A 27,183-nucleotide genomic window follows, 5' to 3' on the forward strand; every position below is an offset into this window, starting at 1 on the left:
TGCTGCTCAAATCATGTTGAGGTGGGGCATCCAGCATGTACGTTCAGAAACATCTTCAATCTCATACGCGACTGATGTACTGTTTAGGGCTTTGTTGTCATCCCCAAGTCTGTGTCTCAAAAGCGAATTGTTTCCAACTCCAAGATCTTTGATTTTGAGCTCTCTTCCGAGGAGATGAAGGAGGTAAGCTACTTTGCACATCGTTCATATAATATAATATCCTGATAAGAAATAGCTTGATGGCCTGGATGAGTACCTCGTTACTGATTGGGATGTCGTGGACTGCGAATAGGTCGCTTGTAGAAGCCTTAAAAGGGGAGGATACTTCCAACCGAAGAAGTATAAAGAGTCTAGGCAACAATGTATAGATATGAACCACTCGAATGTTTTCCCAGCCTCATTCAAAATCCTTGCCACTTTTTGAAGAGCTTATTTGTGCACCCTTGCCATTCAAAACCTGTCTGGGCACTTGCTCGTATCTGGCGAGTCGATTGATATCAAAGGCCTTAAGGATTTGCTGGCAGCCTACAAGGTATTCGAACAATTCATATCCCCTGGGGCGTGCGTATGTTTATGACTCGACTCTAATATCTCAAGTGATGATCTCTTTGCAAGCCAAACTTCCATCTGACAAAAGACGACTAAACACAATTTTTTTCGACAACTGATTGACATGTACAACCTAAAACTTCAACAAATACAAGACATCGGAAGATTTAGAGCTCCTCAACAACCTCCTTGACGCTCTTCATCAACAACCTAACAATCCCAGAGATCTGCTCCTTGGTCACGGTGTATGCCTAGAATCACAATAAGCAGAAAGTACCAAACAACAGAAAAGATGCATGCCAGACTTACAGGACAGATGATGGTGGTTTCACCTTCCACGCCGTCGATGGTACCGCTGATACCCATGACAATGAGGCCGTTCTTGAACGCCTGATCCTTAACGCGAGATGCGAGACGGGGTTTGAGAGAAGAAGGGCCATCGAGTTCGACGCCGATAAACTGCATGATCATCAGTCTCTTCATCCCCTATCGAGGCGAGTTAAGACAAATGCTCACCAGCCCCTTACCCCGAACATCGATAATGGTAGGCACCCCCTTCGCAGCCTCTTTCAATTCTTCCAGGATTTGCTCTCCCCTCTCTCTCACATTCTGCAACAAATTCTCCCGCTCGACAATTTCCATAACCTTAGCGGCAACGGCGCAATTAATAGGGTGGTTCTGGTATGTGTGGCTATTCTTCCATTGGCCACCTTCCCTCACCCTATCGGCAACACTTTGACCAACAAACACACCCGAGATAGAAACGTAGCCCCCTCCCAGACCCTTGGCCATAGCTATGATATCAGGCTTAACCCCTTCACCCACAGCTTGATGCGCGAACAGCTGGCCGACCCGTCCGGAACCACTCATAACCTCATCCATGATGAAGAGCGTTCCATACTTTTTGATGACCTTTTCCATGGCGGGAAAGTAGCCCTTTGGAGGGGGCATGACTCCGAGAGCGGAGCCAACCACGGGTTCAGCGAAAAAGCCGATGACATTCTCAGGTCCGAGTTCAAGGATTTTAGCTTCGAGTTCATCAGCCAGGCGGGCTGAATAGGCTTCTTCGGTTTCGCCCGGGTGGGCGTAGCGTCTGTATACTGGAGAAGTGACGTGGTGGAAGGCGGCCAAGGAGATGAGGGGTCTGTAAATGTCCCGACGGCCGGGGGCGTTGCCGATCTGAAATGGGTGATCAGTAATGGAGGGTAGCGACAAGGACATGAGAATGGCTTACAGCGAGGGCACCGAGAGTGTTACCGTGGTAAGATGGAAATCTGGCAATGATGTATTTGCGCTCGGGCTTCCCTGCCTCGACCCAATACTGCCTAGCCATTTTGATGGCAGCTTCAATGGCTTCTGAACCTATGCATCTTATCAGCCTTCATAATCATCACTGTCGAGTGTATTAATGCCACGTGCCAGAGTTCAAGAAAGCACCAGCTACCAAGGCACCTTCACTCCTGTCACACAACCATTTGGCAAGCTTTTCACTACCCTCACAATCCAAAGTCTGATGGTAGGTATAAGCCATCTCCTTGGCCTGTTCATACATGGTCTCGATGACTTCAGAGTTCCCATTACCCAAACAAGAGACGGCAGCTCCACCTGCGGCGGCGTCGAGTACGGTCTCCCCAGTGGTAAGGGTAAAGTGCATGCCGTCACCTTTGGTGGCTACAGGGTTGGGGATGGTGTGGTGGAGCTGATGGGTAGAGGTAGGGGAGGTAGAGATGGGGGTAGGTGCGACGCTGGACTTGGGATGGGTAGTGGACACACGAGTGCCTTGGTTGAGAGCGATAGGGGACATGGTTATGGGCGGTGTTCGGTCTTTCAACTGTGAGGTGAAAGAGAGTTTTGTACGTATGATAGGAAGAGTGTGGAGGAAGGGGGATATACATCCCATTAACCATCGGCTCTTATATCGCCATCTCACCGCCCCACCCACCCCAACACGAGGTCAAATCGAATCCCTGGACGATATAAAGGATTGGACCTCCATTATGAAGAATTGGACCTCTGTCTGCAAGATTGGACCTCTTCTGCGATGTATTTGGCCTTTTGGTGTATTTTTTTCCAATTCCGAACCAACTCTGCCTATTCTTCATGGGAATTCGGCAAACAAAATCAACCGACCAGAGATAAGGAATAAGGCAGTGCCTGAAAATGCCGCTGCCGTCATTCATTCATCATGGCATAAAAAAAGAGATACTCGGAGATGGCCGATCCAGTCGCGAACCCTTGGATCTTCCGTCTGGTACTGACCAAGGGTAGGCTCGAGTAGAGGTTCACATTGGAAAACGTAAGCGAGAAATTACGAGAAAAACTGCATCTATGATACAAGGTGCCCAATCAAAGTCTAGACCTACACGCGCATTACCACTCTGACCCTCTAACCTCTCCCTTTCCGACCAGTCGCCATCCCCATCGCTCCTCTCCAAGTTGCATCTCTCCTCTGTACCTCTCATCGTCCTCAGCGGCCTCAACACCAAAGAACGGCGCCACACTTAGACGGATAACACCCTTAAACATATGAAGCAATTCGGATCGAAGACGGTCACCGCTTTGGTGGAAGTCGGGAGAAGCGTTGAACTCGAGAAGAGTAACTGTTGGTATAGGCAAAGACGTGGACTTGGGCGACGATGGCGGGAAAGAAAGGATAAGATCGACACCAAAGATCTAAAAAGAGAATAAGTTCAATTCTTCATAGAACACTCTTCATGTCTTTGGGGTACTCACCTCAAATGCATTGGGCATGAATTGCAACCCGAAGCTTCCGCACTCGGCACCAGCTTTAACAGTCTCGGCTACAACATCTCCAACCTTTGCAAACGTTTTGTCCAACCATTCTTTTGTGATTTTTCCTCGTGATATATAGGAGTACTTGCCATCGGATGATGGCGAGGATGAACAATCCAAAGCTGAAATCCCCTCCAGTTCCCAGAAAAGCTTGACGAGCTCCTCAGGTGGAACAGGAGCACCGTACGCATCCGTCTAAGTCATGTGATAAGAGAGGGCTAGAGCTAGTAATGTAGGGAGCTCACCTGGAGACATGTGTTGGTCAAATGCGGTCTGAGGTCCAACTGCCCATCTTCCGTCGGTCTGGGCGGAGCATAAGGTGAGCCGGAGAAGAGGGCTAGCATGGTCCGAGCAAGGTGGACAGTATACGCGCCGGTGATGAGGACGTACGCTCGGAGATGGAACTAAAGTTTATCAATGATCAACCGCAATACGTACACTAATCAATACAGATGCTTACTTTGTAACCTTCTAAAGGTGATGGTGGTTCACAAGGTATCTGGGCAATGTCAAAAAGGATGGGTCTAGGGATGTATTCCTATGTCAGATGTCAAACATTAGCTCAAGTTCACACAAAATATCCAAAGAATGCGACGCACCTGGATGACAAAGTGTCGCAGCTGGGAAGTCATGACACCCGTACCTTCCTCTTCATCCTTATACTCTTCTTCATCCGCGTCTCGGTCATCTTCACCGTCGAAGCCAAGCTCGACAGCCTTTTCCGTTAACATGTCTATCATTCCATCCACCCCGCCCTTGGCCAGTTGCTGGGCCTCTTCGCTTTCTGGCTCATCATCATCATCTACTTCTTCTTCGTCTTCATCGTCATCCTCTTCGTCCGAGGAAGGCGGTTCGAACTCTTCAAAGATTGATCGTCTGCGTTCAAATATCATCAGAAACTACACTCAATTATCCGTATATTCCCACTCACAGCTCCTCTTCAGTCGAAAACATCCTAATTCCCTGCGCTCTATCGGCAAATCCGGGCTTCAAAATCCACCACCTCCTCTCTCCCTCTCCTTTTCCCTCATTCTCCCTCATTCCCACGTCAAGCTCATACAAATCATCCATCAACGCCTCATCCAGCTCATCTGCGAATTGCAAATCCACTATCCACCCTTTTGGCGCACCTCCACCTAGCACATCTGTCCCACCCCCATCTCCAACAGCTCCTTCTGATAAGGGGGAGAGAATGGAAGGAATTTTTCGGTGAGAGCATTTTGCGAGGTATGCGATGATGGTGTTGTGGAGTTGATGTTTTCGGATAAGGGCTTTGCGGTAGATGTATGAGGAGATGAGGTATTTGGAAGGGTTTTTGTGAGGGATGTCGAATGACATGAGATCATAGTCTGCCCTATGGGCCAAAATCTGTCAGATAATTGACATTAAAGGGACAAAGCACATACCATTGTAAAGCTGGAGGTTGATCTTCAGGGAACTGCGCCAGAGAAAGCGACAAAGAAGGAAGGGTCGAAACTAGCGCTTGTACCAAGAGTGACTGAGTGTAAGGCGACGGGAAGGAGACGAATGCTGATAGACGCCCTTGGTTGGTAGATGACATCTTTCAAAGGCCTGAATGCGCTATTAATGTACCAAAACTGTACAAAATGTTAATTCAAAAAGAGTACCAAGAGAGTAAGGAGTAAGGTAAAGGGTCTTCTGCCATATTATTAAAATGTTTTGCGTGGGGGAGCTGTCCATAAGTCTCTCTTACGTAACGGCATACTCATGGGCCCCCATCGAACGAAGAGAAGGCGGTCCATGGTGCGTCGTGCGTACGGTTGCGTGGGTAATGGCAGGCAGATGATACTGTATTTGGGCTATATGCAAATATGGCGAGCTCTTTCAATTGCAGCGAAGATGTTATCTCACCGTATGAATAGATCTTGATTGACATGAGTCCATCAAGATATTCATGAGCCCGAAATTCCACTATCTAAACCAGCCCCTTTCGTGCTTCATCGCTTCGAATTCCTCATACCACATTGGCGGACCTATTTGCTTAATAAACAGCTGAGGGGCATTCATCCCCCTTAAGCTCTGGCTAATCTCCCTGAACATTCGCTTGTCATTGCTTTGGACAGACAAAACTGCTATGTGAGTTTGCCAGATCATCTTCATGCTCTCAATGGCATCTTCGTCTTGCCGTACGGGGTCCCATGGAGGAACAGAGGCCAATGCTCGTTTACCTAATTGTGTGAATAATTAGGAATGGGACTTTTCTATAGATAATATGACTCAGACGTACAAGCATCCTTGACGACACCAACGGTGGCATACTCTTTATCTGCAAAAGCCAGCCATGCGCTCATGAAGCCTAAGCGCCTGAAGTGCGCAGCACCTCTGTCCAGGTTGGCCAAAGCCAGAAACGCCGCAGACACGTTCGACCAGATAGCTGTTTCGCTATTATATGTGAATATAAGTGGATATCAGCAAAATGCCGGTAACATATGTCACCAGGTTTCCATCATCTCGACTTACAAAAGACCGAGCCTTGTTCTTAAAGGATCTGAAGGCGCAAGAGCATGTATGTGAAATGGCATTATCTTGACCCACGCATCAAAGTACTGAATAAGTGCTCCTTGAAAGTTACCAGATTTATATTTCCTGACATATATTGGTCAGAAGATGGCTTATTCTATTGGTAGGAACATGTTTACTGACTTATTCGCCGCATCCTTCTCTTTCACTGCCCAATCAATACGGTCGCTAAGAGGGAGTGACTTGACAGATGCCTGAAACCGCCGATGATCCGTCTCAAAGTACAATTCTCCAGCGTAATCCTTGTTATGGTGTCGGAAGACAATCTCGTATATGGATAATTTTGACCAGCAATGCTGCCTCAGTGAATGAACAACCTGAACAACCCCGGAGGGTAAAAGCTCGTAGACGCAGCGTTTGTCGCTGTAGATAGCAGGTGTTCTGAGGTACCTATTTACGATGGTTAATAGTGCTTTAGAAAGATAAGCAATGACAATCAGGCCTACGCACTCCATATGCGCGTCTGGTATTCCTGAATCTGGCCTATCCCATGCAAGCCACAACTCAGACTCATCAAGTTCTCGTGGATGCCATTGTTGGTATGTAACATTCGACGCTTCGGGGTCAGGTTGACCTAGTTTGGCATAATGAGCCACTGAATTACCAACCTGGATGTCGCTTACCTTTAGGTCTTAGATATGTAGTTGCCCATCCAGAAGGGCCAAAATCCGAAGTTATCTTATGGGTTGGCTGGCTGACTTTCAGATCTGAGGAGACATCCTTGAAAAGCTTGTCCATGTCCAGATCCTGTATAGAGTCGGCCTGAATTTTGAAGAGCTGATTCAGGATCTTCGCCTTCTTCTTAAGCCCCCCTGATATCAGGTGCTGGTATAGTTTTGGACTGGAGTGCTTCATCAAAGATTTACCAAGATAAAGCTGATCAATCAAATCACAAGCTCGGCGGCCTACATTATAAAAATTAGTGATAGTAATGACCGTCTTTGTTCATAAAAAAAACTTGCAAGAGCTGTATATCGATCGCACCGTCGCAAATTCTCGAAGGTCCATTACAACCCAGATACATCTAAACGCTTGCTCAATAACCAGCGAGCCTTGCTGTATCTCATTATGTTTGAGTGATCAATTGCCGAGTTTTGTCAAACAAGCCGACATGCTGTTGAATAAAGAAGCCTCGCTGATGATACGATTTAGCCATCGGATCAAAAGGCGAGATAAAGCAGCTCTAACTTACGCCTCTCCCAACTTAGTTCGTAACGGATGATCCTTGGGGAATGCGTCGACGTGATATGGCAGGTAAGAGTTCCATTTCTCAGAGTATTTGCGCAGAGCAGCGAGATAATTCCCCTTTCGAAACTCGCTACGATTAACTAAAGTCAATAAAGCACTTATCCCTGAGAAAGCCTCTTTGCCGCCGAAACGCACACATTGCCCGCTCTTTTCAGATCATTGTGCGCCAAACACTTCTCCAAGATACCCTCGGAGGTTGACGAGAGCTTTAACATCTCAAAAGCTTCCTCCACAACACTTGTCGTACCTTGAGCAGCATTATCTCTGAGTGAGAGCTTGAACAACCTCACGGCTTGCTTCTCAACAGCCACAGCAGGAGGGAACAAATAATATGTTCGGCGCTTAAGTGGATACTCGGTCGGCCGGGTATAACTTTAAGATGGTTGGTTCAGCCATATGAAGAAACTGCATGAAATAGATGCTTACTTGTCTAATGCATCTAGATACTCTTGTTTCGTGATCTTTTCACAATATGAACTCCACAGTTCTTCGCGAGTCAATTGGCGTGGCTTTTTCCGGTCACCCGCTGATGATGTTGTCGAGGAGCTCATTATAGATCGCCCACGTCCGAAAAGTTGTCTTACAACTTGATTTATGAGTTGCGATATATTATAACTGGCGTTCAGATACCATCTATCGCCCACAGCTTACTACAGTTAAGTTAACCTTGTTTCCATGGTTGGATTGGCCTGTGATGCTTCGTTCGTTATGACGGAACTGACGGAACGGCTGTGGTCGTTTCGTTTGTCAAGAGAACTACGAAAAATCGGAACGAACATAGATCGGGACACTTGATCAGATACATACATACGGAAAAGAATGTACCCCCCCCTCGCCCTTTTGATCCCGTTATTCTACTTATACTAATACCACTGACTACGCAAGGCATAGGAGTATTGTAGAGATGCTTGCTCTTCCAGAATGTAGACGATGAATCTTGGGTTGCAGCTAAGGCGAATGAAGAGGTTACTGATAATCCATGTTTGAGACCTCACGCTTATCGATCACTCTACTTGTTTGGTTCATGCAAGCCTTGGGGCCTATGTACCAATCATTTTCCTAAAGGAGCTGACATACTGCTACATATGCTATGTTTGTTGGACTTATGTTGCAATAGTCACTCTCCTTAGCTCATTCGTCGACTGAAGGACTGGCGATAGCGATTTGGGCCGAGGTCATGCATAATGCAAGGCTAATGCGCAATGGTAGGGTATGGCCGCAGTCTTCGTGAACGAACAGTAAATTTAAGGCGGGGAGATTTGTGTCGGACAAGGTAAGAAGTTGATGGCTGCGAATCTCTGGAACGTGCAATAGTAATGGGGGATGGAAGAGGAGCTTGGTGAATGGAAATGCAGAGCATATGTATTGCTATTATATTGAAGTGTAACGATCTTATTTTACGTAATAAATATGTCGCCCAGATGATGATGATGTCAAGAAACGCGGTCGATAGATGCAACAACAGACGGATGAACGGGAAGCGAACTCTACGAAAACATACTCTTTCCCTTCTACAGAAACCTTGGAGAACTCAACCGAGTCCCTCGGGATATTCCCCCGCTTCCATTAAGGAACACATAGCCCGCCATGAGGACATCAATAACTTACTGCTGCTTCGTCTTCTCATTGATAGCTTTGTGTGTACGCGCAGACACTGAAATTATCAACTTTCGTCTACCTTTACCGCCACACACGACCACATACCCCACGCCAGACTCTCTGGTATACACGTACGTCTGTAGTTGCATGTAAAATCATTGTATACAGCTGCTTCTGCTTTTCGGGACTGATGCGGCAATTTAGGATATCGCCTTACGAGACGTCGACTCTCAATCTGACAGACAGTTCGCCTGAACGATGGTTTGCATTGGATATGGGGAATATGAAGGGGTCATATAAAAGCTGGACCTTGAGAGCTTCATGGCCTGGATCAGTAAGACATAATTGCTTCGTTGCAAGACAAAAACAATAGACTGACGATGATACTTTAGTCACCCACCAAAATCACCCTTAGCCCCCCCCTCTCACCAGGGTACTTTACGCTCCACGCTGCCGCCCTCTCTCCCCGATTTCCACACCACCCTCCCGTTCTCCCTTATATACCATACATGAATCACCTCACATCATTCATCTCCTCCCTTCTTACCATCCCACCACCGAAACCCAAGCTTTCAGACGACCAATTCCACACACCGTTACATCTTACGCTTGAACCACTCCTTTTTGGATTTCTACCGTATACCGCCCTACCCGCTGTGGGATTGATCATTTTATTTGTGACAGTGGCAGGCATGGGTGTACCGTATGTGATAAGGGGATTGGAATGGGCTGGCAACTGGGCACAAGCAGAAGACAGACGGCGAGGGGAAGGGGAAAGGGAAAGGGTTAAAGAAGAGTGAACAGGTAAACTTTCTTTTTGGGGTTAGTGCATCGGTATGACATATTATGCATGATTACTATATCATTATACAAGTAGGGAGAAGGGAGCTGGACCTCTCTATAATACAACAATATACTCCATCTTTTCTGTTCCCGACACTGCAGTCTGCTCCACCTGTCGGGTAGATCCCTCGTTATGCACGCTCCCATTTGAACTCGTACCTACATTCTCTAACCCGTTCACCCCGGTCTGACCCAACAGACTCTCTCTTCGATGCCTATTCGCAGTCGCCTCGCGTTCGGCTATGATCGGCCAGAAATCTTCTTCCTCCGTGAGCGTAAACTAGATGATCATCAACACTATCAGCCTCGCCATCCCTTTGTTTTTTTTTTTTTTTTTTTTTTTTTTCTTCATGCGATTCTCGCAGAGGACCTTTACTTACCTCGTATTTATATTCTACCACGCCAGGTATTGGTAAACCAAAAGGGCTAACCACACCCAACCTCGTACTCGTCCGCGTCTTCTCCCAACTTATCAATCTTCCCTTTCTAGGTTCGGCAGCTCTGGCTTTACTTGCTTTGGCTTCTTGGAGAGCGGATTCGCGGCGGGAGGCAGCTTCAATCAGGCATGGTAGGCCGGAGGCGGTGAGGGGTGGGAAAAATGGCGGTGGTCGGGGTGGAGAGGCGGAGACTTGGGGTGGGCGGTGGGAGGATGACATGGGATCTAGCAGGGAATGTTGGTTCCATGGTTGCTCTGCACCCTCTCCATTTCCATTTCCATCGCCATCGCCATCGCCGTCATTCATCACTTGAGCCTCGCCCTCATTTCCATTTCCATCTACATCCGGTCTTCGCGTACTTTGAACACTCTGCTTTTTCCCTGTATACGTCTTGGCCACTTTCTTCCAACCTGATGAATCGCCTTCCTCTTCTTGAACTCCATCCGACTTTTCATTTCCATTCTCAGTCCTGTCCCTGTTCCTTTCCCCAAGTGCCGACGAAGGGCGATCTTTGCTCGTACCCATACTGGAGCGTTTGCGCTTACCCGTCGAACCCAGCACAGGGTCCCGAAGAGCAGCGACTCGCGCAGGGAGGACGGTAGGTTCAGGTGTAAGTGATTGGATCCTGGATGCGCACGTTGATCCGGATGGGGATGGGAAACGAGTAGAGTTGGGAGTAGCGTCTGTTGGGAGGTGGTGTTGATGGGTGTTGACGCCAGCCCCGGCCTTGTGTTTCCGGTTTTCAGGAGGTAAAAGCTCTTCATACCGCTTCATCACCTCTTCACCTTCTTTCAACAATCTCCTCCTCAACCATTCCTCTCCTTCCTTCCCCACCTTTGCTCTCCCACTCTTCCAACCATCTTCGTCCCTAGCCAAGATGGTCGCTACGATCGATGCCCAAGCAGGTTTTGACAAGTTGCGCAAGAGGTCGATCCGGCTACGCAGTTTGTACCGCTCGAATTGGAGTTTTTCTTTTTCGCGCAGACGTTGGCGGCGTTCAAAAGCTTCGTGTTTGCGATGCAACTGAATGTAGTGCGCGTCGGATGTATCTTCTTCAGGCTGATCCAGTATATTAGCTCGTCCCCCTTAATCATCTCTAACAATAAAAAAAAAAAAAAGACATACCTCATCATGCATCCTTCGTAACCTCTTGACGGGGCTGACAACTCCTTTACCTTTCCCGACACCCCCAGTCCCAGTCCCAGTCCCAGGCCGACTCCCGATCCCAGCAAACGGTCCATTCTCCAGCTCTTCTCTAGCTTCCTGTTCGTCATCCTCTCCAGGCTTGACTATAACCCACCCAGGCGTCTCAATCATCTCTTCCTTCCCCAATGTATTTTCTCCTTTCACATCCACGAGCGCATCCGCGCCTTCCATCTTGACTGTGACCATACCTGTCGATGCCGGATCAATCTTACGCGATGGAGTCAACGTTATTGGCGGTCCATTTGATTGCGCCTGCCCGGAAGAGGAGTAGGTTGGTGTGAATACAGGTGGAGGGTTGAGCATCTCGAGCGGTAAAGTAGTGAGGAGGATGGGTAAGCCGTCCGGAGGCGTCGTGACGGGCTCGCCCCAGCGTTGTAACCAATCGACAACCATCTCTTCGACATCCCGCATGCCGTCCAGACCTCCTCCGGCTGCGCGACGGATTCGGGCAGGGAGAACACGCCGCTCGATGGGTTTGCCTTTGTATTTCGGATCTGTGGATGTGGACGTGGATGTGGGTGCTGATGCGGCTGCTAGGTTAGTAGTGGGGATTGAGGATGTTCCCTTGGGCTGAACTGGAGGTTTGGTCCTGGGCGTGGATTTCCTGGGCGGGGCAGGTTTTGCTAGTTTTGCCGTTGTTGTTGAGCTAGACACTTTTGCCTGTGGTTTGTTTCCAGAGACGCCAGACTCTGTTGGTTGCGGTATGGCTGCACTTGGCTGTCCGCTTGTCGACGCTGGCCTGTAGCCCGTCCCCGTAACCTCTGTCCCGCTCGACGGGAGACCCACGAGCTTTTCGACTTCTTGCTCGACCGCGCCATCTGATCCTTGTCCTGCTGCTTGCTGCCCGTCCACATTGACTTGTTCCACTGGCCGTTCCAGTCGTTCCGGCCGTCCCCCATCTGGCTTCTCCTCCCTATCCCGCTCTCTCCCCCTCACCCGCGCGCTCCTCCTTTCCCCCGTACTCCTGGACAGAGGCTGCACCTCCACCGTGACCTGTCTCGTCACCACAATCCCACCCCGACTTGTACTCCCGCTCGCCCCTTCATCCGCATCCTGCCCCACCAGCGGGCCCGGGACCAGACTTGGCCCTCCATCTTGCGCGCCGTATCCTCCCTCCCGACCCCCGTCGTCGTCTTCATCTCCAATGTGGTGCCGCGTGACGCCAGTGCCGAGCTGGACGTCAAGTTGGCCCGACACGTTCACCGTGTTCACCGTGTTCGCAGTGGCGGGGAGGGGTGCGATGGGGCGTGGAGCCTTGCGTGTCGGTCGGGGGGACATGGCGGGGGGAGGAGGAGGGGGAGAACGGAGATGGAGTTTGAGGCGATACGTCGTGATGTTTTCAGACTTTGCAGTCTCGCGTCTTGCATCGGGAATTATTTACCCTTGTTCATCTCTCTACTTTGTTCGTCTCCAAATACATATCCACAGATTGCTTCATTATTGCACAACATGCCTCTCCAGACAGCGCCGTAAGCCCATGCATCTCTAGCTAGCGGACCTCGACTAATCTTCTGCGATTCTCAACCTGCTGCTGCTCTCCACATGCGCATTTGGCTTCGACATTCACATTGACTGTTTTCTTGCTACGTGCCGATGACGGTGAACCCCAACCAAACGCAAAAACATATCCGTCCCTATCACACACGCTGGTACCCCACGTAACCAGCTATCCTCACGTATTCAATGCCCTCAACGGGCCTACCGCTCCGGCCGTATCATACATCGTCTTTTACTCGAACATCGTCGACGGTCAGATGTGGTGCCCTGTCAGTCTATTTCCTCTGTATCTCCATGCAGCCCGAGTGCCACTCGGACCAGGAGATTGGTCGATACTTCCTTATTTGAAGACGCTGAGCTGATTTATTTCAATGTTTCTTTGGGCATACCATTGACACATGCAGGACTGTAGAGCGGTAGAGAACGTCGTGAAAGAAACCTTTGACACTCCCGATAAACCTAGTAAGTTGTACCTTTATTTCTTTACCTTCTCACCCTATATAATTCCGTCAATAGGGTGAAGGGGTACAGGGTAAAGAAAAGGTGCTGATGAGGATGTTGCAGATGCTGCCATCTTCTGGGTTGGGAACCGACAAGAGTAAGTGCAAGTGCAAGTGCAAAGTCCCAAGCTATCACATACAAACTGGCTCATTTTTTTTTTTTTACTCTCCTCTACCTCGCCTTGTCTTCACTTCTCTTGCCCGTCTCTTCTCTCCCCTTCCCTTGCAATTTCATTATCATGGCCTAAAAAGGTGGCGAACCCCAAACAACCAAGCTAGGACGGAATGGAATGTAAACAGCGTTCCTACGATTTTACGCCTTGAAAACGTGAGTCTACTAAATTCGTCCCTTTACCTGCCGTTCTCCCTTTCTCTCCTCTCTACCCATCTCCCTTCTGTTTATCTTCTCCCCTGTCGTATTCTCCTCTTGAAAAGGAGGAACAGTGGACGAGAACATCACTGATGATGATCACGTTTTCTTGGTACCAGGGCAAAGAAACCGGCCGTTTGGTAGAAGATGAAATCCTCGACAAAGCCCGTCTTCAAGCATTCATCAAGTAAATCTAGGTTAAATAACGCACTGTTATCTACTACTGCCGACTTGGTTTGGTGCATGAAATCGACAGTCCTGTATTTAACGACTCATCTTTGACCCCATCAAGCAGTCGAAATCGGGCCAAATAGAGCACGTTCATATGACTGATTAAAAAGCTGTCCAAGTAAATCTGGATGACTTGGCGCATCTTTGTGCCGTTGATGACCCACAGTTTGGCAGGCGGAAATGGGTTTTGCACGCAAATTTCCTATTATTGAGTATCCCTGGGTATGCCGCCTCTTTCATTTCTCGGTTCCCATTCTCATTGAGCTGCCCTTTTTGTTTGCATCACTTCCTGCCATTCAAGGCGAGCAGAGGGCGACCCAACGCCCTTGTCCAAGCTGATACAAGCTAGCTAGTTGTGCATTTCTCTGTCAATCAAAAAAAAATCATTCTTCTGTCATTAAGCAAGATATTTAATAATCCTCATCTACAGTCGCTCCTCCCACCCTATAGATCAATCCGTCTTTGTCAACTCCGACACATAATGCAAAATACCACCAAGATTGTTCTCTCCAAAGACTTGCTCGTCACTCCTTCCGATAGCTGATCCTTCTGGGAGGTGAACCAAGCTGTCAAGAAGGCGGAGGATTGAAATTGAAAGACTTGCAGTCTATGATTAATCTATCAGTACTTCCCTCTCAGGCCTTGGAGGACGATCTTTTTTGGGGGCGGGGTAAGGATTGACAAAGCTTACCTTCAGAAAGGCTTTGGGTAGCTGATCATTTTTCGTCTCTTCAACGTGGATGTTTCCTTCAACCAGGTCCCCAGCACTGTCTTCCGCGCCCCCCTCTGGTCCAGGGATGAAGGCATTTTGCTGATCCTGATCATCTTCCCCCATCTCTGCCACCTCTGCCACCTCTGCCACCTCCGCTCTCAACCCTTCAGCCAGTCCACCAACCACACTCCTCAGCCTCATAATCTCGTCCTTCAGCCCGCTAATCTCCTCCCTCACATTCGGCACCCCCATTCCTCCCATTCCACCCATCATCCTTCCGAGACTATGACCGTGGTCAGGCCGACCGGTGGGTGGGGGCGTAGCGAGGGAAAGGGACGAATCTTCAGTACTAGACGTAGCTGTCGTAAAGCTCGTATCGCCGGCGGAGGGTGAGAACGGATCATTTCCGACCTCTTGGACTCTAGAAGTACTTCTTGCGCTCCTATTCCCTTCACCCTCCTCATCGTCATCTTGAGGTTGAGTAGTAATACCCTCCAACCCTGCAGACTCGGCCGACCGAGCAAGCTGATCCGGATCAGTCGAAAAGAAATCAGGAAACAACATTCCCAGCTGCTGTCTCACATACGTCATCCATATTTCATCTTCATCCTGTGTTGTCGATACTTGGAATCTCAATCGATCTTCCTCTGGTTCTATCGCCTCTTCCTCTTCCCTCATTATGTGGTGTTCGCTTTCGTGGTGCTCGCCGTTGAGGGGAGCTGTATCAGCACCGGCATGGATTAAATCAAACTCGACACCCGCATCTATATCGACTTCCGAGTATCCTGACATCACTCTTCCCCTTTCTATGATTCGCTCCCCATTCCCCGGGACATGATCACGAGGCGCAATAGCGTACTGCATCGTACCGCTCACTTTTCTCCCAGGCTGTTGAGCATGTACAGACGTGACCCTCGGGCTCTGGCCGGCCGGATGATGATGGGCAGTACTTACAGCCCTTGGGGGAAGAGGAAGCTGGTGTTGATTCTCAACCAGAGATGAAACGGAGAGGGGGACTGGGATGTCTGACAATGCCCTTTTGACCAAAGGAAGAGATCCACCCAGTCGGACGGCGGTTGGGTAAGGTACACCTTGGTGTCGTCAGGTGGTGCATGTTTGTGTTCGTGCCCATGTTCGAGTTGGGAGTGGATGAGCGGGGTGCTTGGGCTTGCGAAGAGATCGGCGTGGATGGTGTGGAAGGTTGGGGCGGGGATATAGACGATGGAGTTGTGGGGTCCGTGGAGCTGCTCCCCTGGCTGGTGTGGTCGGTATCGCTAGGAGTAGGGGTTGTAATGGGAGTGACTGTGATCCGCCTACTCTGAATAGAAGGGAAAGAGAAACCGTCCCGATTGTTCAAAGTCAGCTCTGATTCGGGTACGTGCTCTTCGCGTTGGTCTCCGTGCTCGGACGAGATGACGGTACTCGAATCGTTCATTGTAACCCCTTTAAGACCAAGGCCAACAATGGATCGAAAATTGAGATCCCGAGGAGTATCTTCCACTTCTTCTTCTGGTGAGAGGAGGGCGCTAGTGTCCATACTCGGGGAAAGTATACCCTCCACATCGGCCTCTTCTTCCTCATCACCATCCCCGTTTTTGCACGCCTCATTTGTTTCTTGCGCGTCACCCAAGGTACGCACTTTGTTCATTCCTTGCTCAACGACATGGTTGTTTGGAGTACAGCCAGTCTCTGAAGTCGGTTCCCTGTTACCCGCTGGGATTTGAGTCTTGGAACTCGTCATACCTGACGGATTCACCATCTGTGTTGACGCCTGCGTCTTGCTCATGATATGTCTGTATATTTTCCTGAGGTGTTTTATCTTGCTGGTGGTTTGAATGAAAATCAAAAGTCAAAAGTTGAAATGGGTCAATGAATCGTCGCTGAAGGGTGCTTTGTTGTTTGTTTTTGATCTTTGTATGGAAAGGCCCGTGCACTCGAACTTAACAACATGCATTATTATATACGTACTACTGTACACTGTGTACATTATCAAGCTACACATCTATGTATCTCAATTAGTAATCAACTATAATCTCTTATAAGTACTATGGAAACAGTAGATAGCTTCTATGAAGATGAAGCAATTTCAACACTTCAAACTCCTCTCCTTCCCCTCATGTGCCCGCAACCAATTCCCCATATCCTCCAATTCATCCGCATTTATAACCCCTGCCCCACTCTCCCATATCATCTCCCATAACATCCTCCTTGCCCATCCCGGTTTATGCAGTACCCCCCACCATCTTGACTGGATCCCCATTTCCTTTGCGATCGCCGACATCAGTTTCAAATTACAGCTAAACGGGTTGATACCCCCTCCCCTTGATCCGGGACCGAGGGCGAGGTAGGACTGGAGTGGGAATTTGGCGGAAGCGATAGGTGAGATGGTTGGGTGCCAGCGGATTGTTGTTTCAGGTCCGTATTGGCTTGCAGGCAAGGTATAAGGGTGGTACAGCTCTAACAGGGGAGCATCGTAAAAGATGTAGCGTAAAGGGGAGTAGTAAACTCGGTGTAAAGGTGTGTTACCCGTTCCAACGACGGTTAATGGACCTGGAGTAAGAGTGTTGGACGTTGTGTTGTAGGTGGTGAGGTAGCCTTTGGAAAGAAATGGTTGGAGAGCGGCTTCGAGGTATGGCCATGTTGCGTCCCCGTCGGATTTCTTAACGCACAGGGAAAGCGCATTCCGTCAGCGGCAATCGAAGATATAGAAGCAGGAGACTCACTATATCGAAGAACAAAGTTACTTCTTCCCGAGGATCATCTTTATATACGCCTGTCCAATTCTTCTCGCCTCCAGGTGTCCAAGCTTGGTTATGCGCGTCCAGAATTGCCAGTAACGGGTCAAGATAAAGATTTTTGACGGTACGATTAGAATTGAGATCCGAAACTTCATGGCCAGTAAGGAGTGTCAGAGATGAGTTCTTCGATGAACTTGTATCAAGATGGGTGTCGATTTCGATATATCCAAAACCTTGTTTGAGAGCGAGGGTCTATAGTCATTTGGTCAGATTCTGTGCTTATGAGGAACAAATGGTGGACGAAGATTTACCAAAGCATCTTTCCCTTGCATTTCATCGTTATGGCTATTCGCCCATATCTTTGTCACGCCTTTTGTTGTTGAAATGGTAGTATCTAATCTTGAGATCAGCGCGTGTATCGCCACAGCTCAAAACGCGCGACTCACTTATTGAGATGGGTAGTTGTTGTAATTGATTAAACTAAATACAACGAAAGTTTAAATGTCATGTATCTGAATTAAAACAAAAAGGTGCTACTCACCAGAGTTAATCTCTGATCTCTTGCATCTTGCCATCCCCACCAATACAGAAAGATCCCTATCAGCATCGCCAGCATAATTTTCCACAATAACCAAACACAGCCCCGTAATCTTGCATGTCCATAATAATGGCTTGAACACTTGTTCGATCGATGGCGCCGCCAGGGAAAATGCCAATGTCCTCTGCAGAGGTTGTGAAAAAATGATTCCTCTTTTTCTGGTAATAATGGTGTGGCCGAATTCAATGTCTCAACATTTGAACGGAATGGCATCGTGGGGGCGGTTTGCGTTTGTGGTAGGATAGGGATTGGTGTTATAGATGGTTGGAGCAGATATTTTGAAGGGCTGCTCATAGAAGAGTAGGAGGGGAGAATGAAGAGACGCGAAGGTGTTGTAACCTGTCTAAAGTCTGGCATGGGTTGATGTTGATTGCGGCTGGAGTTGTTAAGGGTAAAGATGAAGACGAACAGAGAGCGTAGTTGATGTGGCTGGCACAAAGAGAGTGGTGTCTTGATTTATAAGAGTCAATTATTGGATGAGTAGCTCGGGCATTCATCATTGGGGGTGTAAAAGTTTGTCATGGTGTTATATATTGGTGGCCGAGACCCGTATGTCGAGCTTGGCCAGGCGGGGGACCCACATATGCCGGATGCGGATAATTGTACGACGTGAGATTTATCGCGTTGATCAGGTCCAGCCCTTGTGCCTGAGGATTAAAATAATCTCCATTCATCAGCCATCCTCGCCACCGTACATAAGTAATGCAAACCGTAGTAATGCAAAACCAAGCAGCAACGTCCATGCTTTCATCACCCGATCTCCCGTACTCTGGTCTCCTCTCTCATCCATCCTCCGATGAAGCCTACCTTGAAGGGCAGAAGAGCATAGAAAAGAGAGCAGCCTTGGTCAATTCATCCACTTCTGTGCTGTCGTCAATCACTGCATTTCCCACGCAGCTTATCTTGCGGCCGAAGCGTCCGGGCCACCTCGTCGTATCGGCGATGACCGCTCGGCGGCGACGGACGCGGAACAAGGCTGGCTGACTGCTGAGATGATTGAGAAATAATGATGACGCAGGGGCGAAGGGGATTGCGAAGATTGAGTATCTTTTTTTTTTTTTTTTTTCGCTTCTGGTCTCTTATTCTTAATTACTCGATTGAATGATATGGCTCACGCTGGCTATCAGATTTGAAGACGGTTCAGCATGCATCAGAGTGGCTGATCTGAAGTGTTGCTTGTCGCACATCTCAATGATCAGGCGGATATCGCCGTCCTGAAGCTCACTTAAAGGTCACGTGATGAATCCCCGTCCTTACTTTCGAAGACATGAATTCGAGATTCGTCGGTATCGATAGAGTCCGGTTTGAGTGATAAAAACAAACACAGATAGGCTTCGAAGCCAGCACGATCCGACTAAAATGAGCTCACTATCCCGGGCTATGAGGTTTTGTCCGCAATGCCTATCGAAAAATCGTGTTTTCCGGCCTGTAGAAACAACCCTGGCAAATCCATTGGTCGGCCCATTGGGACATAAACACAGTCTCGAGAAGCGAAGCTTAATGCCTCGAATCCAAAATACCATACGGAGCGCGAGATCGTTATCAACAAGTGTTTCAAGGCTGGCGAAACCTTCTGCATCTTCAGTGGACAAGCGTACGGTGGATATGAGTCAATTTCCACCGGAGAGAATACGGTGAGTCTAAAATCTCCCACTATTCTTTGATAATTATTATACTGATGTGGCTCAAGGAACCTCTCCATTATCGCGCATATCGACCATGGGAAATCGACTCTTGCAGACCGTCTGCTTCAGGTGCATGATAAATCGTTTTCGAGGTTGAACATTCCGGAAGCTGATAATCTACGTAGATGACAGGCACAGTTCCAACATCCTCCTCGCCGCAATTCCTGGACAAGCTTAAAGTCGAAAGAGAACGAGGCATCACAGTCAAAGCCCAGACGGTATCGTTAATATACCAGCACAAAGACGGGCACAAGTACTTGATCAACCTGATCGATACACCCGGCCATGTCGACTTTAGTTACGAGGTATCTAGAAGTTTGGGAGCTTGTGAGGGTGCTTTACTGCTAGTCGACTGCTCCCGTACGTCAAATACTCCCCATTTGGATGTGGGGGCGATCACTTATAAAACCGTTAAATAGAGGGTATCCAGGCCCAAACACTCTCTGTATTTCACCACGCCCTCGAAGCCGATCTCGAGATGCTCGCCGTCATCAACAAGGTCGATCTCCCTCACGCTTACCCCGAAGAAACGTCCGAAGAAATCGAAAGTTCTCTTGGATTAGAAAAGAGCAAGCATATGCAAATCAGCGCAAAGAGTGGGCTGGGCGTGGAAGGGGTGTTAGATAGTATCATTGAGGGGTTGCCAGCCCCGGGAGCCTGGGTGGGCGGGGATGATGGAAAGCTCAGAGGCTTGATTTTTGACACTTTGTATGTCCAAACACTGTCGACTTTGATCCAAGGAGGATGGGCTGACAGTGTATTCATCAGCTATGACCAGTTCCGAGGAGTCGTCTCGCTTGTCCGCATTTTCTCTGGATCCCTCAAGAAAGGCGATAAAGTCCGATTCCTGCAAGCCGGAAGGAAATACGAAATATTAGAAGTTGGTATCAACAACCCAGACGAAGTACCTGTAGACGAGCTCAAGGATGGTCAGGTCGGGTAAGTCACAAGCCAAGTCACGCAAATCTGACTCATGATGATATGCAGGTATATCGTTTGTAACATGAAGAACTCTGAAGAAGGTGCGTTTTCTGATGTATCATACATTGTCTCCTCGAGCTCTAGAGTTGATCCATGTTTTATAGCTTTTATCGGCGATACCATCTGTTGGGCTGATAAGCTCGTCGAACCTTTGCCAGGATTCAAGCCCATGAAAGCGATGGTGAGCCCATTATTTGTATCCGAAATGACTCTGCTGATGAACATGACAAAGGTTTATGCTGGTGTCTTCCCCATGGATAGCGCCGACTTCCCTAAACTTGAAGAATCTATCGAGCGTGTAGGTGCCAATTTTGACGTATACGTGTGATCTTGTTTGTTGACGGTCCGCTACTTGGGTCCGTAGCTGACATTGAATGACCGAAGCGGTATGTTTTTGTCTGATCGTACAGCGTAATGATAGTAACTGACGGCATTGTTTATGACAGTCTCCGTCCAGCGTGAATCGTCTGCGGCGCTCAGTCAGGGATTCCGATTGGGTTTCTTGGGAACATTGCATATGGATGTGTTGTAAGTGTTCTTTTCCTCAACATGCTCTATACACTCTGAATTATCTTGCGACTGAACTTGATGTGCAGCAAGCAACGTCTTGAGGACGAATATGCCTCGGAAGTAATCGTCACCGCACCCACAGTACCATATAAAGGTGAGCACCTTTGGGGAATTGTCGTTTTTGCTTATTCAGGCTGACGAACGTCTGCAATAGTCGTTTATAATGATGGGAAAGAGGTGTACATCTCAAACCCGGTCGAATTCCCAGAAGTCAGCGACTCAAAGATGAAAGTATCACATGTCGAAGAGCCTATGAGTAAGTATTGGCCGAGCATGAAGGGTAATGAATCGCCACTGATGAACGTTCAAAAGTTAATGCCACTATATTTGTCCCCAACGGCATGTATTCCCTTCAATATCCTCTTGCCATGGCTGACAGTTATTGCTACAGAATATATTGGACCTATGATGGACCTTTGTGCTCGGTATCGAGGCGTTCAACAAGAATATCGCGTCCTGGAGAACAGCGATCGTGCCGTCCTTCGATACACCCTCCCCCTATCTGAAATTGTGACGGAATTCTTTTCAGAATTGAAGAGTCAGAGTTCTGGATTCGCGTCATTTGATTATGAGGAAGCGGGATATGAAAAGTCTAATCTTGTCAAGGTGCGCACTTTCTCTCTCATAATTTTGTGCAATGTACGCTGGAAGTGTTGCTGACTGACGAGGTTAGATGAATATTCTCATCAACGGTAAGCCTGTAGATGCTCTCGCTATGATTGTACACAAATTGGCTGCGCAGTCGATCGGTAAAGCTTGGGTGACAAAGCTCAGTAAGTTGCCATTTGCGGCTCATGCGAGGGACATGTTTTGCTAAACGATTCCTTTTCCCCATTTTCTGTACAGAGGAAGTTGTCCCCCGTCAGCAATTTGAATTATCTATTCAAGCTGCCATCGGCGCCAAAGTCATCGCGCGTGATAACGTTAAGGCGTTTAGAAAGGATGTGACTGCTGGATTGTACGGAGGTGAGCCATCATCACCCTCACATAAAACATTACATCCAGAATGATACCTGAGTATTAATCATTTTCCTGGTTAGGTCATTATGATCGAAAGTTAAAGCATCTCAATAAGCAGAAGGAAGGAAAGAAGAGGCTGAAGAAGCTCGCCGGAAGCATTGAGATTCCTCAAACAGCTTTCTACAAGGTGCTCTCATCTAGACCAAGGAAATAGGCGGGAGGAAAACTTGTTCCTATTTTGCATTCACATACCAAGCATGACTATACCCAAGCATAATGCAACGATGACGATGTATATCTTTTTAACCGGAGGCCCTCTCTGGCAACTTGACGACTAGGGTCGCGGCCTTCCGTTTTTCCTTCCATCATTTGATTTTTTGCAGTTAACCCGAATATGTTAAGTAGATATTGCATGAGGCTCACGCATTCATTTCAAATCGTCTAACTTGGCCAGCACACGCTGGGCATTAACAATACAACCAAACAGTAGATAGTTCCTTTGTACCTAAAAGTTCACAAAATAGTTTTCAGAGGAAGTCCAACCTCGGCTCCGCCGGTTGGAGAAAGGATAGATCAGTTTCGCTAGCACTAGCCTATTATCATTAACAACAAAGAGAGTGGTGTATGTACAGATGTGATAATTCGTTTAATTTATGCTAATTTTTTTTCTCGTTTGCGTATGTATGAAAGCCGGGGTCTTCTAGGACTGTATTTGGGGTGAGGGATGCAGATTTGTTTGGGTATTGAGTTTGTAATCTGGGTTGATGTGAGGGTGAGAACGAGGGTGGAAGCGAAAATGGCGATATAGACAAGTACGTTGGTGCAACGAATAATGATGTAGAAGACCATCATAATTGGCCAAATTCGGGACCACAGCCACAATTAAAGACGCGAAGCAAGCGAAAAAAAAAATCGGAAAAGCTGTCTGAGGTGGAGAAAAGCCCCTGGCATCCTTCGTGAAAATGGCAAGCGCGTGTCGTAACAGGGGTCTGGTATACGAATGGATCACCGCATTGGTGATGAATTTCGATGTTTGATGAAGACGCACGACCGAAAAGCGATGCTGGATCTACCTAGTGGTCATTCCTGATGACTCGGCCAACTTTTTTCTCAGGGCGTCAAGCCTGGTCTTGATAGGCACCATGACTACAGACGGCGAATCAGCTCATATTTCATGCGAGTGATAATCTCGGTACTCACGTCTTTCATAAGCGACCTTGTCTTCGTCTGGAATACTCCCATTCTCATATACACTCTCATCCAGTAAGGCTTGAAGCAACCACAATGACGTCTCGTACCCTTGCTCTGCAGTCGTGAGATCGCCTTGCAACTCTGCAACGGCAGCCTGGCGAGAGGTATCTCGTGCTTTGTCGTGGACAAGCCAGTCTGGGAAGAGAAGGGTATCACCCGCTTGGGTTCTAGCCCACTCTGCCTTCTCAAAGGTCTCATTGAATCTAGCACGAAGCCATTGGCCCACTGCATATTATTAGTGTTGTGATTTGACGACTGGAGAAGAAAAAAAAAAACTTACTCTCATTCAGCTCTTGACTCGCCACATACCCGTCGGAAACATCTGTTCTACTCTTCCAATACCTCTTTACTTTGTCCATCGCCTTGACGATAAATGCCAACGACTTCATGTACAGAACCACCGCATCGTTCGCCGCCGCTTCCTGCTGCCTCAGTATCCATACCTCGCTGTTCATTGAAGAAGAACTACTCTTCCTTCGACTGCCCGCTTGGGCAGCAGCAGCAGCTTGCATACTGAATGGCGGAGTAGTACCCGTCAAGCCTGTGGGCGTGCTGGACGTACGAGCCGTCTGCGCTAGCTGTGTCTGAGCAAGTAGACGTTCGTCCGCGAGTTCAAACAGCACAAAGGCCTTGCGCGCGAGATCTTCCACAATGCGCAAGAGTTCATCTTCCGCAGCATCCATGTCGCTCACACGAACAATATTGGGTCGACGCTTGGATGTCGCTCGGGCGATGGCCGTTGCCGCGGTGTTGGCGGAAGTACCTATGAGGCGAATAGCGGTGTTTGTCAGTGCTCTGGCAAGCGCACCTGTTTGGAGAGATCCGGGAGATACACCGAATCGAGCAGCGGCGTCTTGGCCATAAGATGGTGAAGCGGATATTGTAGTGGGAGGGAAAGCATTGAGGCTGGAAGGAATGGAGGGGTTACGAGGGAATGGGTTGCCTCCAGAAGTGTGTCTTGGAACTTGCATAGCAAATGGTGGGGTGGAAGAAAGGGCAAATGGTGGCGAGTAGGAGACCTGTCCCAGGGTCGGATCATTCTTGGTGATATTCGGACTGATTGGTTTGAAGGATGAGACAGGACGAGAGACAACACTACCACGAGAGCTTCGTCTTATCATGGGCCGCTTCGAGGCTTGATCGAGCTCTGCAAAAAAAAAAAGAAGGAAAAATGTCAGCCACATCACTCAGGAGGAGACTCTGATTCATTACTCACCGTCGGCCAAAGCATTAATCTCAACTGTTTGCTTTTCAACAACCACATAATCCGTACCCACGCCTGATGTGCTTCCCTCAAGCGCACTTGACCTCTCTAATCTACCATCTGGGCCCATAGTGATCGGCGGAGCAGTCGCCAAAGGTGAGCCCTCGTTTATACCCCTAGATGGACGAGCCATCGTCGGGGACGGACCCGTAAAAGGTGGTGTAACCGGGGCGGCCTCTTCAACACTTGAAGCTTCCCTCGCATCACCTTTCCCCGACATCCTACGCTGCGCTGAGGAAGCGGCTGTGATGATAGGCCGGGGGTTAGCCCGAGATGTTGGTGACTGTTGAGTTGTAAGGCCTGGCTCAGGGGCGGGGGTTGGGGTGGGCGCAGAAGATGGGGATGGGGGTATGATGGCGGTAGGCTCAGAGGGAGGGGCGTCGCCTACATAATATTTCGGTGTTGAGCGGCGGGTAGGAGTTGGTCGGGATGGCGGTGTAGAGAGGCGAGACCGGCCTTCAGAGGTGTCCCTTGATATAGATACTGCAGGTTGGGGGTTAAGTGCAGCATCGGCCGCAAGCGGCTGAGGCGCTCTGGTTGGTAATAGCCGGTCTTTCGACTGTTCTGCGCTTGCCACCATTTGCCTTATCCGATCACTCTCCCCAAGCCCTGTGGAGCTATCCGTTGAGACATCTAAACTCAAGCTTTCCTCCTCTGTACTCTCGGTCATATGACCGTCCCATACCCCACAGTTGAAAAAGTCGTCAAACCCCATTCGATCACTCGGCTTGCGCTTTAGCAATGCACGAATAAGAGCTTTTATATCTGATGAGACTGGTATTGATGTCTCGTCCGACGATTTAGAATCCCGCTCTTTTTCATCTGGAAAGACAATTTTATCGTTACTTTTTTCGATACGTCGTAGCAATTCAACGTGGTTGTTTGCTCGGAAGGGTGGACGACCAACAGACATCTCGAATAGTACAGCACCAACAGACCAAAGGTCTGCTTTGGCATCGTACTTTTCATATCTCAGGATTTCGGGGGCCATATATAGTCTATCACACTTATCAGTATACTCTCGCCATAGTGGATGTGATGACTTACGGTGAACCGCACAAAGTTTCGGCCATCGCAGCAGCCGGCAGGATCCGCGCAAATCCAAAGTCGGCCACCTTGAGCACAGGAATACCATAAGGATGTCCTTCAGCTACTTCGGTCTCTGTGGCGGGCTGTAAGAGCAAGTTTTGAGGCTTGATGTCTCTATGCATCAAATCTTGTGCACGAAGGAACTTGATCGCTTGGGCTGTATTCTGTTTAGCGTTTGAACGCTGTCTAGTGGTTATGACTTACCCAGCTGTCCCAAGAAAGATCTCGTTACTCTCTCATCCAAACCACCAGTTGGCGGATGGGGCCAGTAGATCTTCCCCTCCTCATTTGTCGGGAGGAGTGCCATGCTCGATCCAGCTTTAGGAACAAAATCCAGTGTTGAAATATTCCCCCGCTGCTTGATATAGACAGAAAGATCAGAACCAGAGCAGTACTCCATTACAAGGTAGATATGAGTGTCATTTTTCTGCATACCGTTAGTATTGGCTTTCATGTGGAAGATATTGTAAGCTCACAAAGCAATCGGTTAAAGCTACGATATTCCGATGATTGATGACCTTGAGAATGTTGATCTCACTCTCCAAGTTCTCAAGCAGCTTGCTGGTGAGCTTCTGGCGGGAGACGGCTTTGATTGCTATGGGAACTCTCGTCTTCTACAGGCAGAGTCAGCAGTTACCCACGGAGTGCGGGGCCATGTTCAACTACACTTACAGATCGGTATCCTTTGTACACAGTAGCAAAGCTACCACGCCCAATCTCCGCTCCCACCACATAGTTGCCTATTCTCTCCTTATGTGACCTATGATGCCCACTCTCCTTCTCCCTGGCTCCTTGCGAGTTTGAGTCGGGCATTGTTATAAAGGCTCAGCAGAGTGGTTAGGGTGTGTTCTGGAAGGAAGATGTAAGCGGGAGTGTGAAGCGGTGCGGTCGCGGTAGGGCGAAGGTGATGTGATGCGATGCGTGGGTGGCTGACTTGGCGTGACTCAGCCGGTGTGGAGGTCCAGGCCGCCCGCGAGTCGTCTAGTATGCGAGGCGCAGTCCCTGGAGCGATGTAAAGATCAAAGGACGAGAAGGCGCGCGTACGTGAATGGAGACGATGGACGGGGATGGGACGGAGATGGTTATGGGTGGTGGTGGCGTGCGCTGCAAGTGGAGGCGGACTGACCGTATTGGTCCCCGCCCAAGGATGTTGTGGGAATGGATGTGTTGCTCGTGGTCGTTTAGGTTGGAAAGACTGGGGACTGGTGATAGAACTATTGGGAAGCATAGAAGAGAGAAGTGGGTCGATGTTTACTTATTCACGGCTGCCTTGGCCCGTGGATTGCGATTGGTGACGTGCGTTCCGTTATCCTCGCCACCCGCATAAAGTGCACAACGACCTTGTTTAAGTCCGCTGTCCAATAATCGGTCGTCAGCAGCCGCCGCCACAGGATGGTTGCATTATTAGTAGGACTACAGTTCTAATGCTGATACATATATGTAAACTAACGAATGCCAAAAGATTGAAGGGCAGTATTGTAGATACACATCTTGTCACTATTATATCCTTCCCGCTTCCGA

At 48.6% G+C, this 27,183-nt stretch overlaps 11 protein-coding genes and 1 non-coding gene; 4 read left to right on the forward strand and 8 right to left on the reverse strand.

Moving 5' to 3' along the window:
* Positions 1-464, forward strand: part of CNAG_07801 (aldo-keto reductase) — a 1,346-nt gene extending 882 nt beyond the window's left edge. The window contains exons 3-5 of the mRNA XM_012193065.1: positions 1-37; positions 88-183; positions 236-464. The exon at positions 1-37 is cut by the window's left edge and continues 448 nt beyond it. Of these exons, the coding sequence (XP_012048455.1) occupies positions 1-37; positions 88-183; positions 236-292 (190 nt within the window). The 3' untranslated portion in view covers positions 293-464.
* A 48-nt stretch (positions 465-512) lies between these two features.
* On the reverse strand, positions 513-2,662 carry CNAG_07802 (class III aminotransferase). Its single transcript, XM_012193066.1, has 5 exons — positions 1,969-2,662; positions 1,784-1,911; positions 1,066-1,728; positions 859-1,008; positions 513-800 (listed from the first exon to the last, which is right to left on the reverse strand). Exons 1-5 carry the CDS (start codon positions 2,447-2,449, stop codon positions 717-719), a joined length of 1,506 nt encoding a protein of 501 aa, XP_012048456.1. The 5' UTR covers positions 2,450-2,662; the 3' UTR covers positions 513-716.
* A 188-nt stretch (positions 2,663-2,850) lies between these two features.
* Positions 2,851-4,903, reverse strand: CNAG_04997 (cytoplasmic protein; the record flags this gene model as incomplete). XM_012193257.1 has 7 exons in its annotated part: positions 2,851-3,222; positions 3,283-3,537; positions 3,588-3,746; positions 3,803-3,880; positions 3,942-4,218; positions 4,274-4,696; positions 4,749-4,903. The coding sequence occupies 7 exons, from the start codon at positions 4,901-4,903 to the stop codon at positions 2,920-2,922; spliced, it is 1,650 nt and encodes a 549-aa protein (XP_012048647.1). The 3' UTR covers positions 2,851-2,919.
* Positions 4,904-5,274: 371 nt separating this feature from the next.
* On the reverse strand, positions 5,275-7,682 carry CNAG_04998 (hypothetical protein; the record flags this gene model as incomplete). Its single annotated transcript, XM_012193258.1, has 11 exons — positions 5,275-5,531; positions 5,591-5,745; positions 5,824-5,841; positions 6,007-6,273; positions 6,334-6,457; positions 6,507-6,695; positions 6,750-6,788; positions 6,987-7,018; positions 7,076-7,201; positions 7,267-7,503; positions 7,558-7,682. 11 exons carry the CDS (start codon positions 7,680-7,682, stop codon positions 5,275-5,277), a joined length of 1,569 nt encoding a protein of 522 aa, XP_012048648.1.
* A 235-nt stretch (positions 7,683-7,917) lies between these two features.
* On the reverse strand, positions 7,918-8,461 carry CNAG_12355. XR_001045685.1 has 1 exon: positions 7,918-8,461. It is a non-coding gene; the product is annotated as a hypothetical RNA (non-coding RNA).
* A 144-nt stretch (positions 8,462-8,605) lies between these two features.
* Positions 8,606-9,730, forward strand: CNAG_04999 (hypothetical protein). Its single transcript, XM_012193259.1, has 3 exons — positions 8,606-8,861; positions 8,935-9,064; positions 9,123-9,730. Exons 1-3 carry the CDS (start codon positions 8,719-8,721, stop codon positions 9,528-9,530), a joined length of 681 nt encoding a protein of 226 aa, XP_012048649.1. The 5' UTR covers positions 8,606-8,718; the 3' UTR covers positions 9,531-9,730.
* Positions 9,562-12,564, reverse strand: CNAG_05000 (hypothetical protein). XM_012193260.1 has 3 exons: positions 11,136-12,564; positions 9,954-11,069; positions 9,562-9,853 (listed from the first exon to the last, which is right to left on the reverse strand). Exons 1-3 carry the CDS (start codon positions 12,492-12,494, stop codon positions 9,629-9,631), a joined length of 2,700 nt encoding a protein of 899 aa, XP_012048650.1. The 5' UTR covers positions 12,495-12,564; the 3' UTR covers positions 9,562-9,628.
* A 58-nt stretch (positions 12,565-12,622) lies between these two features.
* On the forward strand, positions 12,623-16,519 carry CNAG_05001 (hypothetical protein). XM_012193261.1 has 7 exons: positions 12,623-12,685; positions 12,883-12,982; positions 13,118-13,175; positions 13,278-13,311; positions 13,466-13,541; positions 13,703-14,484; positions 14,572-16,519. Exons 1-6 carry the CDS (start codon positions 12,666-12,668, stop codon positions 13,772-13,774), a joined length of 360 nt encoding a protein of 119 aa, XP_012048651.1. The 5' UTR covers positions 12,623-12,665; the 3' UTR covers positions 13,775-14,484; positions 14,572-16,519.
* On the reverse strand, positions 14,154-16,312 carry CNAG_05002 (hypothetical protein; the record flags this gene model as incomplete). Its single annotated transcript, XM_012193262.1, has 3 exons — positions 14,154-14,421; positions 14,506-15,617; positions 15,844-16,312. The coding sequence occupies 3 exons, from the start codon at positions 16,310-16,312 to the stop codon at positions 14,266-14,268; spliced, it is 1,737 nt and encodes a 578-aa protein (XP_012048652.1). The 3' UTR covers positions 14,154-14,265.
* Positions 16,456-18,664, reverse strand: CNAG_05003 (hypothetical protein). XM_012193263.1 has 5 exons: positions 17,806-18,664; positions 17,711-17,744; positions 17,576-17,658; positions 17,250-17,516; positions 16,456-17,185 (listed from the first exon to the last, which is right to left on the reverse strand). The coding sequence occupies exons 1-5, from the start codon at positions 18,217-18,219 to the stop codon at positions 16,613-16,615; spliced, it is 1,371 nt and encodes a 456-aa protein (XP_012048653.1). The 5' UTR covers positions 18,220-18,664; the 3' UTR covers positions 16,456-16,612.
* A 488-nt stretch (positions 18,665-19,152) lies between these two features.
* Positions 19,153-23,030, forward strand: CNAG_05004 (GTP-binding protein LepA). XM_012193067.1 has 17 exons: positions 19,153-19,496; positions 19,553-19,616; positions 19,673-19,907; positions 19,967-20,255; positions 20,316-20,486; positions 20,535-20,569; positions 20,633-20,709; positions 20,761-20,826; positions 20,893-20,914; positions 20,975-21,056; positions 21,125-21,192; positions 21,253-21,354; positions 21,411-21,437; positions 21,490-21,704; positions 21,772-21,871; positions 21,945-22,064; positions 22,139-23,030. The coding sequence occupies exons 1-17, from the start codon at positions 19,222-19,224 to the stop codon at positions 22,270-22,272; spliced, it is 2,082 nt and encodes a 693-aa protein (XP_012048457.1). The 5' UTR covers positions 19,153-19,221; the 3' UTR covers positions 22,273-23,030.
* Positions 22,278-26,938, reverse strand: CNAG_05005 (ULK/ULK protein kinase). XM_012193264.1 has 8 exons: positions 26,335-26,938; positions 26,139-26,276; positions 25,867-26,089; positions 25,621-25,819; positions 24,526-25,571; positions 23,590-24,456; positions 23,259-23,534; positions 22,278-23,204 (listed from the first exon to the last, which is right to left on the reverse strand). Exons 1-8 carry the CDS (start codon positions 26,473-26,475, stop codon positions 23,128-23,130), a joined length of 2,967 nt encoding a protein of 988 aa, XP_012048654.1. The 5' UTR covers positions 26,476-26,938; the 3' UTR covers positions 22,278-23,127.
* Between the last annotated feature and the right edge of the window lie 245 nt (positions 26,939-27,183).

This window comes from Cryptococcus neoformans, chromosome 4 (genome assembly GCF_000149245.1).
Source record: "Cryptococcus neoformans var. grubii H99 chromosome 4, complete sequence".
Classification (NCBI taxonomy): domain Eukaryota; kingdom Fungi; phylum Basidiomycota; class Tremellomycetes; order Tremellales; family Cryptococcaceae; genus Cryptococcus; species Cryptococcus neoformans.